The sequence below is a fragment of the Vulpes lagopus genome, chromosome 8 (genome assembly GCF_018345385.1).
Source record: "Vulpes lagopus strain Blue_001 chromosome 8, ASM1834538v1, whole genome shotgun sequence".
NCBI classification, from domain to species: Eukaryota; Metazoa; Chordata; class Mammalia; order Carnivora; family Canidae; genus Vulpes; species Vulpes lagopus.
Genome location: NC_054831.1, coordinates 114709769 through 114726322, shown reverse-complemented (window position 1 = coordinate 114726322; position 16554 = coordinate 114709769). Strand labels below are relative to the sequence as shown.

Genomic DNA, 16554 nt, shown 5'->3' with positions numbered 1-16554 from the left:
AGTATTTTCGGTGAAATTAACATAAAATATACAACTGCAAATTATCCAGGAAATAGCTATGTTCTTTACGGCATGCTTTTACATTCGGAAAAAAAAATGTTCTCCTTCTTCATCTCACACAAAGCCACAGACAGCTCCACTCGGGCAAGTTTTAAAGGGAAAGTAATAGATTTGTCAAAGGAGCACGGGCTTTGAGAAACAGACAAACAGCTCATGGGTGGATCAGCCTTAGGTAATTACCAGAGACAACGTCAGAAACGTGGGGAAGGCAAGAAAAACAGCCGGCAGCTTTCTTCCCCCTCGATTTCAGAGAATGTATTTCCTCTTACAGGCCTCAGCTCTGTCTCCTAAACACAAGAAAAACTGTAACACCATGTAAAATGCAAATCTCGCTGTAAATATTTTATAAAATTGTTGCATACATCCCAAAAGCTATAGGTCTTAATTGAGAGCAGGCGATTTTTCTAGTCAATATATGGAAATGGAAAATGCTAATTTGTGTTTTTCTACTTATAAAACACCCTGGAGAACAGCAAGCCACAAATGCACTCACTTTAATATTATAAATATAATTTGGCTCCCTCTTTACCATCCCCACAGCCCTGGCTTTTATCTCCCTGTGGCTGCAGGAGGAGAGATGGAGAATCGCTTTCACAGCATCAGGCTGGGAAGACGGCCTCGGATGATGGCAGGGGGGACATGAGGCAGGGAGCTGTGTGCCCCCACCCCTACGGTCTTCCGCCCCCAGGGACTGGCAAGCAAGGGCCACAGGCCAGGAGGGACTGCCCAGGGTCTGCTCCCCCAAGGGCCAGAAGCAAGAATGAAGGCTGGAGCTTTGGCCACGTGGCTCCTCCCTCCCCTGTTGGGCCTGTTTGGGCTCCTCGCTCCATCCGACCGCCTCAGAGCTCCTCTGGGCAGGAAGACTTCTCCAAGGGCCACCCCTAGAGCAGCTGTGACTAGCAAGATGGCCTGATCACTCCAAGTTGGGAAGGCCTGTTTCCAGACTCCCAAGAGAGACTAAGGCCTCTACCAATGATCCTGAGAGCCTCCCCCTCCCAGCAAGGGCAGCTGGGCTCCCTGGAGGGCCCACAGCCCCCACCTCTCACACACGCCCCCACCCCTGCCTCACAGTGCACTTCCCATTGGGAACACACAGGCTTTCCCACCTAGAGCTGCACTGTCCTAGCCACGGGGGGCTGAGCACTCGAGATGTGGCTGCTCCACATTGAGACACCTGTCGGTGCAAAATACGCAGCAGATTTTGCAACTTTAGTACAAGAAAATGAATGTAAAAAAATTTTTTTCATTAATTACTTTTTAAGCTGATAGTACAGTGCAATCATAATATTTTGGATAGATCGGGTTAAATAAAAATATTTCATCTGTTTCCTTTTACTTTCTTTCAGTGCAGCTAGTAACACACTTAAAATTACACATGTGGCTCAAATCTTATTTCCCTTGGACAGCGTGCTCCAGAGAGCACTCCGGTTTGCTGCGTAAAGCCTGGTTGTGGGAGAGTGCATGAGCGCGGCTCTCCTAGAAACCGTGCAAATGGGAGGTCCCCAACATTATGATCCCAGAGCTTTACAGGCCTCAGAGTCCAGCTTTCTATGATTCCATAAATCTGTACATCCACAGTTCTAAGAAAGCACTACACGCTAAAGAAATTCTATTACTATTGCTCCCCAGCATTTAACAAAGGCTTTACAATGACAGTCGTGAAGAGGGCAGGCCCTCTGGCCCTGGTCTTGCCTACTCCTCAGTCAAAAAGACTTCAAATACTTGGCGATCACAGCCCCCTTCCCCCTACCTGCTCCTGAGCCCAACACAGCACAGCGCTCCCTACCCCACCACCCCCATGAGGCTCCCCATGACTCTTGCCCTCGATGACTTTCCCCAGCCCAGAATGCAGAAGGGGCCTGTGGAGAGAGCTTGTCAATCACGTGCAGCCTTTCTCTGTGTGTTATCTTCCTCCTAGAAACTCTTCCTCAACTTCTCCTCAAATTCAAAGAAATGGCAAGGAAGCAGAGGGACTGGTGAGAAGGACATAGTTTAATAAGTCAGGTAGCCTGGATGTAACCTCAGGCTGGGCCCCTTCCTAGTTGTGAGGGCTTAGGTAGGTTCCTGAGCCTCTCCTTGCTTCAATTTCCTAATCTGTCAAATGGGAACGAAAACAGTGACGTTATAAAATTTAGGGGGAAAGTTGAAATAATGCATGTAAGGTGCCTGGATGTAGTACACACTCCATAAATAGCAGCTCTTACTATCTTCTTTTTTTTTTTTAAGATTCTTTTATTTATTCGAGAGAGAGCGCGTGAGAGTGCCAGTAGGAGAAGCAGTGGGAATCTCTAGCAGACCCCACGCACACCGTGGAGCCGGACGTGGGGCTCAATCCCAGGACCCTGAAATCACCACCTGAGCTGAAATCAAGAGCTGGTTGCCTAACCAACTGACCACCCAGGCACCTCGAGATTCTCTTATTATTTTTACTATTATTGTCATTTCATTTTGTCATTCCGGAGCTATCCCATGACTCGAAGCCAAGTCTTTGGGTGCCTGGACCAGCATTCCTGGGGCAGAGGCAGGGGAGGGGAGCTGATCTCAAAGCCAGAGTACAGGCCTGTGCAGAGGTGCAAGGGCAGGCCCTGGAGGACATCCCAGCCCCTCACTATTGACAGACAAGGCAGCACCCAGACGTGGGCACAGAGCTGGGCCTGGCATTCCACTGCACAGGAAACCCAGGGAGTGGGGCCCATCCCCTCCAGAGATCCAAGCTCTGCATGCACCCCTAGATGTGCAGAGACACTCCAAGAGCCCACAGTGAGGGCTGTCTGCTGAAGAAACTCACTGCTTTATTTCCAAGCACTTTCAGACATGCACTGCCAAGAAAATATGGGGGGGGGGGGGGGGGGGGCGGGGGCTCACTATTAGGACTGGATGGAAATTATTTATAATTAATGCAGCAACTGGGGATCCCTGGGTGGCGCAGTGGTTTAGCGTCTGCCTTTGGCCCAGGGCACGATCCTGGAGACCTGGGATCGAATCCCATGTCGGGCTCCTGGTGCATGGAGCCTGCTTCTCCCTCTGCCTGTGTCTCTGCCTCTCTCTCTCTCTCACTGTGTGCCTATCATAAATAAATTTTTAAAAAATGCAGTGGAAGAACATTATTTAAAAAAAAAATTAATGCAGCAACTGTTTACTACAAATGATTGCTTCTCAAGGCCTGAAAATCTTAGGCTGAACCATATAAAAACTGCCATTTCTATAGGCCAAAAATTGGATATTTGACTTAATAGCTCTAACACCTCAAAGCAGCCTGGAGTACAAGGCTGCTTTGTGGTTAAGGAAGTCCCAGTTCCTGAACTCCACCCTGGACACCTTGGGCTAAAAAGAAACCCCTCACCAGATATGCACACTGTGTGTACACACACAGGCATGCACATGTACATGCTTGTTTGCCTTTGAATTTGCTTACAGATTAGAAAAAGACAGAGAAGGTGGGGGGGGGAGGAAGGACGGGAGGGAGTGAGGGAAGGAGGGAGGGAAGGAAAGAGAAGAGAGAGAGGAGAGGAGAGGAGAGGAGAGGAGAGGAGAGGAGAGGAGAGGAGAAGAGAAGAGAAGAGAAGAGAAGAGAAGAGAAGAGAAGAGAAGAGAAGAGAAGAGAAGAGAAGAGAAGAGAAATGGAGACACAGAGCCATTGGGCCCGATGCAACAGCAAACTTCAATGATCCAAAGAAAAAGACTGAGGATCACTAGGCAGTCTTTAAAACTCGAGGGAGCATTTTTCCCACTGTAATCAGTGCACAAAAGCACCAGTCCAGGGGAAACCAACTCATAAAAGAAGCAGCTCCAATCACTGAGCACTGCTTGATGAGCTGAGTAGTTCATAGCAGACACTCTAACCCCCTCATTTCACAGATAAGAAAATGAAGACTCAGAGAAGGCGATGAACCTGCAGAAGGTCACACAGCAAATGAGTGGCAGAGCCAGATCTGAAGCCAGACTCGGGAGACTCCAGAGCCAAGACTCAAAAACAACATGTCAGGTAGAAGGCTGGGCTCAGGCCTGGAGTCCAGGGTTCCTGGCCTGGGCTCAACTCTCCTTCAGGCCTCGCCACCTTTACCTGCTATGTGAAGATCATGGTCCCGACCTCCTCTTCCTCACAGGAATGTGGCCAGGGTGGGAAAACTGGATACATAGCACATTAAAGCTTGAGATGCTCTAGTCCATTCATTCTTCTTGTCATGACCAGCACCCACTCTGTGTCTAGGTGCTGAGTGGACAGGCCAAGGACAAGATAGTCAAGGTCCCTGGTCCACTCTGGTGGGACAGGCAAACACGACACAGACACACGAGCAGGTGAATGAGATGAACGCTGAGGGTGAGAAGCGCTATGAAGGAGGTAAAACAGGAAGACAGAAAGAGTGCTGTGGCCCGTGTGGGGGTCATCTGCCCTGTGAGGGGAGACACAGGAATGGGAAAAAGGCAGCCGCGTGAAAGCTAGAGGAGAACATTCTACATGGAGGGCACGCGGGGCAAAGGCCCCCGGGGTGCTCAAGAACAGGAAAGAGACAGGTGTGGCTAGAGCAGGGCGTGCAGGAGGAGGCGGGAGACGAGGTGGTGGGGTGGCGGTGGCGGCGGGCTTTACAGGCAGGCAGGGTGAGCAGGCAATCCCTGCAGGCCACCCCCTGAAGAACTGCTGGGCTGCCCCTCCTCAAGCTGAACAAATCCCTTCCTCCTGAGCCAACAGCTCCCCTCCTGGCTCTGCCAGCAAAGCCAGGGGTGCACACGACCACGGAAGACCCCTCCATGGCTGAGACCTCTCTGCAGATGGCCTTCGAAGCACCATTCACAACAGTCCTGAACCGGGAGCAACCGAAACATCCAAGCAGCAGCAGAACACATAGCAAGGCAGGACACACTCGTCCAGTGAGACACAACACACGACCAGCTCACAAACAAGATAGGCCTCAAGAACTTAACAGTGAGCCAAAGAAGCCAGACACAAAGGCGACACACCGGACGGCTCCATCACACGACACTCAGAAGCAGGGCAAACTAACCCCTGGCGGTGGAGGTCAGAAGCGCGGCTGCCCTTGGCAGGGTCCTGACTGGAAGGCGGCAGGAGGGAACCTGCAGGGGCAGGGAAATGCTGATGATGGAGGCAGGTGCTCGTGAGGCGGCTCACATTCACACGCGTGAAGGTGCCAGGCGCATACCTACCTGCGCACATGCACACACACACTCACGGGCCCTCTTGTATCCAAGTTCAGCCTCGGTGTCCAGGGCGCAGGGTGGACGGATCATCCCCAGGCGTGGAGCGGCTCTGGCCCCGCCCCTGTGTCACACGAGCCCTCCCCACGGGGGACGTGCTGAGTTCCCGAAACCCTGCAAGAAGACACCCCGGAAGACACCCAAGCCAGCAGGACCCACAGCCCCGAAAGCAAGCCCAGGCTTCTAAAATCTGGGTCAGGCGGACAAAATTCTGGGCAACTTCTTGGCGCCCCCTCGCCCCCGTCGTCTTGGCCGAGAGGTGGCACGAGCAGCCCCAGGGCAGCGGAGACGAGGCGGCCGGTCGGAGGCCAGCAGGCCGCGTGGGCCGAGCCCCCTCCCTCGCAGGGAGCAGGAAGGGAGCCGGCCGACGTTTATTACCCGCCAGCAGCGAGATTGACTGCAGGCCCCTCTTGCCCACACTGAGCCATTAGCTCGTAATGGCCCCGAAGGCTCCCTCGGCCACAGACCCGGGCCCGAGCGCTCGGGCTCCGACACCAAAGATACTAATGACTAGCACATTGCCCAAATAAATCACCACCGCTCAGAAGGGGCTCCGGCCGGCCGGCGGCTTCCAAACTTCATTTCACGAATCTCCCCCTTAATACTCAGCCGCCTTGCCGAGCGGGTTCTTGGTGCACACGTCATCGGCAAATGTCTCTGCTACGGTGTTTATAAAGGAAAGAAGAAAGGAAAGGGGGGGTAATTAATCTATGCGATGCCACAGGATCCCCCTTTGGTGGGAATTCAGGGACTGGAATAAAATCCCCCCCCGCCCCCGTTTGACGTTCCCTCAACAGTTTGACGGTCCAGAGCGGGCAGCCAGAAGCACCCATGAAAGGCAGCTGGAGAGTGTGTTCCAGGGATGCTCTAGAGAGATGCTCCAGGAATGAGGCTCCATGAGCATGTGGGGGCAAGCTGGTGTGGGGGTTGAGCACACAGGGTCCACAGCCAGACTGCCCAGGCTCTGACCCTGGCTCTGACTCCTGCATGCTAGGTGACCTGGGGCAGGCTGCCCTGCCTCTGTGTGCCTCAATCTCGCCCATCCATAGAATGGGAGAAGAGGGGTATCCCTCGAGGGGCTCATGCAAGAACTAAGTGGGATATTCGAAGTGAAGTGCTGCTTGGAACAGGGCCCGACATGTAGGTAAGTAAGTGCTCCCTGTGATCCCTTTGGTAGTCGTCATAGTGTCCCAACTCCGTAAAGACGTCCAGGAGGAAACCTGGTTAACATGGTGACATGTCCACTTGCTCCCATTTGGGCATGGTAAAGTTGCAGTGGGTCCCAGAAAGGAAAATGATCTGCTCAACGTCATAAAGCACATGAGGGAGGACAGGCTGGAATCCAGGCCTCCTGTCTCCCAGACTGTGTCCCTTCCCCTAAAGACTCTTAAGGGGCCTACAGCCTCAAAAGGCAGCACTCTCTATAAACATAAACAACACAAGGACCTGTCCAGGGCAGCTGTGAACAGGCTTCTGAGTCCCAAGGAATGTTCTAGGCTTCTATCTGGGCCTAGCTGCCCTGTGGTTCTACCCTCAGGCTTTGGGACCTAAAGGTGACCCTTAGATCACAGAAGCACCCAGAGAGCATCCTCCCAGCCTACCTGCCTTCTTAGAGGAAGGAGCCCGAGTCTTGCTCCTTGAGACTCCTGGGAGCTCCCCTAGACTCCAGCCTGCCTTCTTCTCCCCGCCTTGGCATCTCCTTCCCTGGCGCCCAACCTACTTCTCTGGCAAATCCAGAGTTGTCACTCCATAAACCTCAGCTTCAGCCATCATCTCTTGTGCTCTGAATCAATTCTGAATCTCTGAATCAATTCTGATCCTGGCAATGGGTCTTGCATACAGTTGGTGCTTAATTATTGTTTGGGTGAGATTTAAATTTCCAGGCCATGTTATCCCAGCATAGGCTTTCCCAGCTTCCATGTCCTGGAATAGAAATGTTCTGTTCTCAATCTTACTCCCTAGGGGCCCCCAAAATAATAGAAGGAAAGGCTAGAGTCCAGTTCATCACTGCCTCTGCCAGGAAGCCCTCCCTGACTTCTCCAGGATGCCGGCTTCAGCACCCCTTGAGCACTATTCTTTCTGACCACCAATCCCACCAACCTGCGTATCTTCCAACCACCCTCACCCCCCAGCCCCACTGCCAGGTCCTTGAAGGCAGGGTCTGATGAGGACCTGCTCATCTTTTCCCCTTCCCTCCAGCACGGAGCATAGAGCTGGGCACTGGAGGTTATTGCAATGCTAGATGCCCAAAACCATGGCAGCCCAGGCTTGGGTGGGGGGCAGAGGCCCGGGGTGGTTATGCAGGACTAGCTGGGGCAGCTGGCAGGTCCTCAGACCACAGTGAACCCTGTGAGGCTCCAGTGGCTGCCAGTTTCACCAGAACCTTCCATGTCACCGAACGTGGAAGCAGAGGCAAAACCCGGCAGCCCCACCCAAGTGCCACCTGCACAGGAAAACACGGCCCCAAGCAGAAGGCTCCTCGGGCTGGGTTTGGACCAAATTCCTTCTCGGCGGCCGCACATTTCCAGCATACAGGGATTGCTCCTGCCGATTCAAAACCAGGTCAGAGAAAACCGTCTCTCGTTTCCGGCAGGGGTGAGCGTTCCTCCCGGGGAAGGGCTCCGCAAAAGTCTCCAAACCGAGCACGAGAGACAAGTGGGAACCAAGCCTCATTCCCTCGGTGGCCCCGCGGCTGCCAAAATTACTGACAAACTGACCTACAAAGAGAGTTTCTATTTTATGAGCAAACCCCAAAGGTTAACAGCGGAGCCGCCGGCAGGCGATGAGCACCGAGGAGCGGAAGCTTCCCCAGCAGCACCCGCATGGAGCCCGGGCACCTCAGTTTCGCAGAGAAACGTGTCCCTGAAATGCCAAGGAGAAAGGGAGGATGGAAGGGGGAGGTTCCAGAACCCCAGCTAGAGGGAAGAATGGGGACGGGAGGACACTACCCACTGCCAAGTGGCCTCTCCGTCGCAAAGTTCTGGATAACTGCCACTGCAAGGGCCGCCCTGAAGGCCACAATGTGCACAGCGTCCCCTACAGTTGTGCAGTCTACGACCTGCACAGCCATACCCTGCAGACCGGAGTCCTGTGGGGTTTCTGCCACTCAAAGCATCTTGCCCCAATCCGGTGCTAGTTTCATGGGCATGTGACCTGTGGGGTAGCACAAGGGCCTGCATTCAGAAGGGCTCACACTTGGTTTGTAGCCTCTAGTTGTCGTCTTGTAAAAAAGTCTTAATTTTCTAACATGGGCCCAGCATTTTCATTTTGCGCAAATCATGTAGCTGGTGTCCCCTCCCTGTTTGAGAGCACCAGGGCAGTGTGGACAGAGAGAGGAGGGATGAGCAATTATCCAGAGGATTCATCACCGAATTATCTATACAAAAAAGTAAGCAAATGTCCAGCCTCCATTCTTCCTCATCCTCCAAGCTGTCCAGGTGTGGAGCTAGTCCTGAGGCCTGCCAGGGACAGAGGGAGGGCTAGAGGGGTCCCAGGGATGGGCGAGGGTAGGGGGATGCCAGAAATCTCCTAGGCGTGCACCCTCATGCAGGAAGAAGCTTTTGATAGCTAGGAAACCCATTTGAGACTAAAGGCCCTTGGGTTTTCTCATATTATACTGGTGCTGGAGCTGCAAGAAAATCTCTCGAATTTTGGCAGAGGGTAAGTAACAAAAAGCAGGTCAGAGAACACATGCGAACAGGCAGGAAACAGGGCCCCCATCAGCACCCGCAGACTGGGCACTCGGGTACCTCACTGCTGCCCCTCAACCCAGACACAAAACACCAATCAATCGCCAGTGACATCTCATCAGATCTTCCCGTGACCTGGGTCAGAGCATCTGCGCCATCAAGAAGACGAGCCCAGGGTTCACCGAGGTCTGGAGACTGCCCAAGAACCTCCCCGCAGGCCAGGCCTGACCTACAGTTCTCCTAACTCCAATAATGGTGCGAAGTGTGAGGACAGAGAGGACCAGGGCAGCGTCTTCTGGCCTCCCCAGTGAAATCTTACACAAACACAAATATACAGAGCAGAGCATAGCAGAGCTGCTCTCAGGCCCCATGTCCTACCCTCTGGGCCTCCCCTCAGTCCAGGCAGCCCGGGTGGATCCTGCCCGGGATGGCAGGCTGCTCGGTTTGCACTTTGAGGGCCAGGGATCTACTGGCCTCTTTTCTGGCTGCCATCAATAGTGAATGCCTGCAACACCTCAGGAGGGGTCCCAAAGCTCGCTGCGTCTCTGCATCCCCGCAAGGAGCATCCGGATTTCTGCAGAGCTCCAGCTCCTTTGAAGGACACATGGTCACAGCAGCAATTTGAGATTATCCCTCCATCCTCAAGCTTCAGAATATTTTGCAGATACCTGTCCCCATGTCTGACCATCAGCACCAGTGAGCACCACGCATCCACCCGGTTGCTGGGTGCCCATGAGCACTGCACTGACCACTGTGAGCAACGCAGGAGCCTCTCCTCACCACTATCCCCCAGCTTCCCAGCTTATCCACATCACCAGGTCCTGGGAGAATAAAATTGGAGTATGAAAAAGCAAAGACAAAGCAAAACAAAACCGCACGAAGGAAAGCAGGGATAAGGCATTATTCGTTTCCCCCCAAATTATTATTTTTACCCTAGTTATTTCCTGGCTTGATTTATGGGGCCCCAATGCCCATGACAGCCCACTCTTCTCTTCCCGTGCCAGCAGACTGGAAGTTTCCAGACACAGTCCTGGCCCAGGAGCCAGGCCACAGGCTCCCAGAGGCCCCGCTCCAGGGTTCCTGCATGAATCCTGGACCCACCACCAGTAGAGGCAGTATAGGCCAGAATTTCCCAAACTTCCAGACACAGCATCAGGTGGTCCAGAAGCTTCCTGCTCTGACCCATCTTGGCTTCTGCAGATCAGCAAGATCCTCCTAGACGCTGTTCCTAACAAAAGAGGGGATTCCATTCACCGTCCTCAAAGAGGATGGAGCCAGCCCCACCTCCTCCCAGTCCCAGAGCAGACCCTCACAGACCAGGAAAGAACAGACCCTCTGGAGGGTGGCGGGGTGGGACAGGACCGCAGGACCACCATCCCCCATCAGGAGAATTAAATAAATTAACCCTCTGCTCAGCACCACTCTGGAAGCCAGGAAGCTGCCTTCCTACAGATGCTCACTTGTTAATAAATCACCATATATCCTGCAAAACAGGATAGAGGTCAAGGCCGGAGCGGCCGCAGGGGGCAGGTGCTCTATCCATAGGCCCGAGAATCTGAACTCGGGGCTGACACACAAGAATCCCATACCTGCTTGCTGTGGGGTAGAAGGAGAAGCGTTTTGTAAAAGATTTGGTAGCAAGCAGGGGTGATGTGCAAAATGTATTAACCATGGTGCACGGGGCCCCACCAAAGTTTTTAATATGTGTCACCTGGTGACCCTTGATGGCCCAGGAGTTATCTTCTCTTGCACTGGATCTAGGGGAAGTGTCCAGGCACAGGGGCAGGATCTATGGGTGGGGGATTCATGGCAGAAACACTTCACCAGCCAGTTAGGAACATTTCAGTATTTTATTTTCTTATTTTTTATTTTTTTAAAGATTTCATTTATTTATTCATGAGAGACATACACAGAGAGAGAGGCAGAGACACAGGGAGAGGGAGAAGCAGGCTCCATGCATGGAGCCCAATGTGGGACTCGATCCCAGGACTCCAGGATTACACCCTGGGGTTGAAGGCAGACGCTCAACCACTGAGCCACCCGGGTGTCCCACATTTCAGTATTTTAACCAACAGTCCAGTGGTATTGGCACATGGCAGCTAAATATCGACCCTCTACCAAGTGCCTTGACACAGGGGCCCTAACGCAGGTTAATTTATGTGCCTGCAACAGCCCGCTCTTCTCTCCCCGTGCCATCAGACTGGAAGGTTCCAGACACAGCCCTGGCCCCATGGCCAGGCTGCAGGCTCCCAGAGGCCTGGCTCCAAGGTTCCTGCCAGGCTCCTGGACCCACCACCAGCAGAGGCAGTATAGACCAGAATTTCCCAAACTGCTATGAGGATACAAATCTCAGGGGGCAGGGGCGCTCCTCAACTACACAGACTCCCAGGCCTCTCCTCTGGAAATTCACTTGAGAGGCCAGCTGGGGGCATCACGTGTTGCATGAGCAAGTGGAGTAATGAGGGGAGATGGAACTTGAGTGTGCACCAGCCTGGTTTGCATTCACCCCAGCTTCTGGCCATCTGTGTGATGCTAGGCGAGTGTCTGCCCCTCTCTGAGCCTGATGAGTTCAGTGGGTCAGGTGTTCCAGAAATCAGAAATATGTTCTACCTTTTGATTCATCTGTTCATTTGTTTTGGGCAGTAGGGCTCCCAGCATCCCAGAGACAAGATTCCCCAAGCCTCTAAGAGAGAAGCAGAGATTGTGTAAATTCTGCCAATGTCATTCAAAGCCGAGCAGAGCCCACGCGGTGGGGTCTTGCAGGTTGGGGGGGTGGGGGGGCCGGGTGCAGACTGCCAACAGGTCACTGGGAGAAAGCGCTGAACTGCCCCAGGAGCAGGAAACAGCTAGATATCTGAAACCAGATGTTGATCTTGATGCTGCAGAGGCCCCAAAATGTTTTACACTGAGATATTAATTTGGTGGGAGGGAACAGATATTGAAGGCACATGCTGGGTTAGTTGAAGCTCTTCATGTAGCCTATAGCTGAGGGGTCTATGTGTGTGTGTCTGTGTGTGGGTTTTTAAGGAGGGTACCCCTTATTAGAAATCTTTCATGAGGGGGCAGCTCCAGGGTGGCTCAGTGGTTGAGCCTTTGGCTCAGGTCATCATCTCAGGGTCCGGGATCAAGCCCACATTAGGCTCCCTGCAGAGGGTCTGCTTCTCCCTCTGCCTATGTCTCTGCCTCTGTCTCTGTGTCTCTCACGAATAAATAAATAAAATCCAAAAAAAAAAAAAATCTTTCATGAGAAGCTCCCTGGGCAAAGTGCTTCTGGAGCTCCCGTACACTGGAACAGTGCCCTTCATGGCTCACTGCAGCCCTATACGTGGTGAACAAGCCACAGAATTCTGAATATGTGGACAGAGCAAGATGAGCCAGGCCTGATGTGGACTAGAGACCTCAACCTCAGAATCTTTTATGGACTCACATTACCAATAGAAACACCTTTTCATCCGCTGTTAACACAGTATGTGTTAACACGTGATAGGAATCCAACCCTACCCAAGATCGTGGGTACGGATTATCAAAACCGAAGTGGCTGTGGGGAAGCCAGGTTTGTACCACAGTTTCTTGCATCTCCACAAGCCCCAGCAACTTTCAAAGAACAAACCCTGAAATCTGCTTCCCAGAGCAGAAGGATTGGGCAGCGGAGCTGTTTCAATCACTGAAAGGAAGAGTTATTCTGCTTCTTAAGAGGTCCATGATTAATTCACACATTGAGCTGCCAGGGCCAGAAACAGGTTTGTGTTGACAATTTGCATGTGATGCTTTGAACACAATCTGTCGTGTTTTTATATACCTCGTCATCTCGGAGACACCATCACTTTCCCATATCCATCCAAGTGTTACAATTCCACTCCAGTTTGCTGAGCCCTTGCTTGTGGCTATGAGGGAGGGGACTCAGAATGCCCATGTAGGGAAAGTGGCGTGAGTGCAAGAGCTGTCCTTCTTTGAAGGAACAAGACAACCAGACGGCCAGGCAAATCTTGGTCTGCCGTCTCCCAATTCCCAGGACAGCCTCTGGCCTGGGACTGACTGAAGTCATTCTTGCAGCCTACCTCTCCAACACTGGACTGCTCCCGTCTCCCAATTCCCAGGACAGCCTCTGGCCTGGGACTGACTGAAGTCATTCTTGCAGCCTACCTCTCCAACACTGGACTGCTCGGTGTCTCCTCCACACTTGGGCACCAGTACTAGTCACAGGTGTTCAGCTCTGGGTTCTCCCAATCAGAGTCCCTAGCTTATATCAAGTAGGACCCCACCCTGGCTTGTTGACCTCATCAGTTACTACAAGGATAAAGTCAGAGTGACAAGTATGATGAGGGAAGAAAATAAAAGGCATTGCTAGAAGCAGGGACAAGGCATCGTCAGTATCAACTTTTACTTTGCTGGGCTTGGTTGATGACTGTCACCAATGGGTGAGTCAAGGGTCTCACACCGCCACTGTTCTCTCCCCTTGCAAAGGAAAAGGAGGGGAGGGGAAGAGGAGGGTCCTCAAAATGGGCCTGGCTCAGGTCTGAGCTATAGGTCTAAGTTACAATTTCCCCACAAGCCGTTGGACCTAAATCGTGTAGAAATTGTTATGGAATAAAGCAATGTTTTCTACATGTCCCCGAGACCTTCAGATGCCTATTCAGCTGGCAGGTTTCTCCTCTGGACATAATTTCCCCCTATTCCTCCAGCTAAGTACAACTAAAAACCCTGGACATTATATATGAAAGAAACATAAGAAGATTCTGAAAGGGAGAGAAGAAGACAGAATGGCCAGGGATCTCAGGACCCAAGAAATGACACAGCAGTGAGAACCCTGGGTTTACCTTTTGCCTTCTGTAGCTCAGATTGGAGCTGACGAAGTTGGAAACCAGGAGAGGCCAACAGAGATTTTTAAAAGCCCCCAGGAAAGCCTGCTCTCTCCAACCGGAAGACAAGAATAGGGGCAGCCTAATGAGACAGAAGACCCTGAGACAGCAACAGTTCTGCTAGAGCCAAACCCCACATAAAAAGCTCTCCCCCTCTATTCCAGCAAAGACTGAGTGGGGCACGCCCACCTCTATGCTCCCGAGGATGCAACAAGGCACCAGACACCCACTCCCCACTCAACATTGAGGTGATGTCAGAGAAAGCCTCGTAGGGAGTCCGGACCTTCATGCTTGCTGGGCAGTAACACAGTCCTCCCCATGGCATCAGGAGAAACCATCTAGGAAGGTGACCCTCTGCTCTCAACCAGCAGTAGCAAGATGTCCCTCCCCCTCCACCCAGTGTTAGTGAATGCCATGTGAGGACCAGGAGCAAGACACTCCTCTCACTAGTCGGAGAGGCATCAGTGGAGACTTGGTAGGGAGACAAACCTAGAATTCTTCCCAACTCAATCAAAAATCATTCATCCCACCAAGAACCAGAAAGGTCTCGGGTTGAATTGGAAAAGACAATCCGGATATGCCAAGCCTGAGATGACAGAGATGTTAGATTTATCTGTCAAAGAATCTAAAGGAGACATCAAAAAACAAAACAAAACAAAACAAAAAACATTCAACCATTATGACCACGTGTGAAACACATGGAAAAATAGAAAATCTCAGCAAAGAAATGTAAGATAAAAAAAAGGCAGTAAATATAAATTTTAGAAATAAAATTTTAATTTTTTTTAAGATTTTACTTATTTATTTGAGAGAAAGTGAACAAGACAGAGAGCATGAGCAGAGGGAAGGACAGAGAGAGAGGGAGAGTCAGACTCCTCACTGAGCAGGGAGCCCAACTCAGGGCTTGATCCCAGGACCCTGGGATCATGACCTGAGCCAAAGGCACATGCTTAACTGACTGAGCCACCCAGGTGTCCCTAAACAAAACTATTAAAATAAGCAATGATGGGCCCAACAGCAGAAAGGAAGAGACAGAGGAATCAGCACACTAAAGTCTCAGGGGTTGATGAGACTTTAACATTCATGTGATCAGAGTCCTGGAAGAAGAGAAAAACGACATGCTAGAAATGTACTTAAAACAATTTTTTTGAGAGCAGTGAGAGAAAAATTGCACCTTACTGTAGTGGAAAAAAACTTCAAACGACAGTGGATTTCTCATCAGAAACCATGGAGGCCAGAAGAAAGCACAAGTATGAATGAAAAGAACTGGCAACCTAGAACCTAAATCCAGTGAAAATATCCCTCAGGAATGAAGGAGAAAATTATATCCTCAGATGAAAAATAAATAAGGAGACTTTGTTACCAGAAGACCTACTCTAAAAGAATGGCTGAAGGAACTTCTCTAAACGGAAAGGAAATGATAAAAGAAGGAATCTTGGAAGATTGGGAAGAAAAAACACAGTAAGAAAAATATGGTGAGGGGATCCCTGGGTGGCGCAGCGGTTTGGCGCCTGCCTTTGACCCAGGGCGCGATCCTGGAGACCCGGGATCGAATCCCACATCAGGCTCCCGGCGCATGGAGCCTGCTTCTCCCTCTGCCTGTGTCTCTGCCTCTCTCTTTCTCTCTGTATGACTATCATAAATAAATAAAAATTAAAAAAAAAAAAAATTTAAAAAAAAAAAAAAAAAAAAAAGAAAAATATGGTGAATAAAATGGTTTTCTACCCCCTTTGAGTTTTCTAAATTATGTTTGATGGTTGGAGCAAAAATTTAGTGCCATGGCTCTAAATATATATCAAAGACATATTTAAAACAATTAGATTATATATGGGGGAGGATAAAGGAAGGTAAATTTTCTACACTTCACTTAAACTGGTAAAATGATGACACCAGAAGATTCTGATATGTTTATTTAATATAATACCTAAATTATCACTTAAAAAGCTATACAAAAGGGAACACCACAGATAAACCAAAACACAATTCTTAAAAATGTTCATGTAACTCACAGAAAGGCAGGGAAAAGAAGAAATTTAAAAAACAGAACCAACAGAAAACAATATATAAAATGGCAGGCTTAAGTCCTAACATATCATGAATTACATTAAATATAAATGGTTTAAATGGTCTAAATATACAAACTATAAGACAGAGATGGGCAGAATAGGACTGTGGGGCAAGGGAGAATGACCCACCTACATTCTATATCCAAGAAATTCACTTAAAATATAACCATACAGGCAGGTTAAAGCTTAAATAATGAAGTAAGATATATCTTGCAAACATTCATCAAAAGAAAGTAGAAGGGCTCAATATTAGATACACAGGTTTCAGAGGAAAAAAATTAGGAGACAGACAATGATATTATTATAATGATAAAGGAGTTGATTGACCAAGAAGACTTAGAAATATTAAACATATATGCACCAAACAACAGAGCTGCAAAATATGTGAAGCAAAAGCTAATAGAACTGAAAGAAACAGACACATCCACAAGCATAATAGATCATTTTAAAACCTTTCATTCAATGATTGATAAATCAACCAGTTAGAAAACAGCAGAATCTGCCTTCTTTTCAAGTGCCTAAAGAACATAGACCAATATGGACCATATCACGAGGCATAAAACAAATCTCAACAAATGTAAAAGAATTGACCTTTGAAGTCACACATGGTGTTTTCTCCAATCACAATGGATTCAAACTAGAAGCTAATAACAAAAAAGAAAAAGA

General features: G+C 50.2%; 1 protein-coding gene across 7 annotated transcripts in view; it reads right to left on the bottom strand.

Moving 5' to 3' along the window:
• ZNF423 (zinc finger protein 423) overlaps positions 1–16554 on the bottom strand; it is a 344771-nt gene that overhangs the window by 101609 nt on the left and 226608 nt on the right. The window contains exon 6 of one of the 7 annotated variants that reach the window (XM_041766237.1): positions 5145–5934. The exons of the other annotated variants lie outside the window; for them this stretch is intronic. Within the exon in view, the coding sequence (XP_041622171.1) occupies positions 5873–5934 (62 nt within the window). The 3' untranslated portion in view covers positions 5145–5872. Of the gene's footprint in view, positions 1–5144; positions 5935–16554 lie in introns of those variants that run through there. 7 annotated transcript variants of the gene reach the window in all.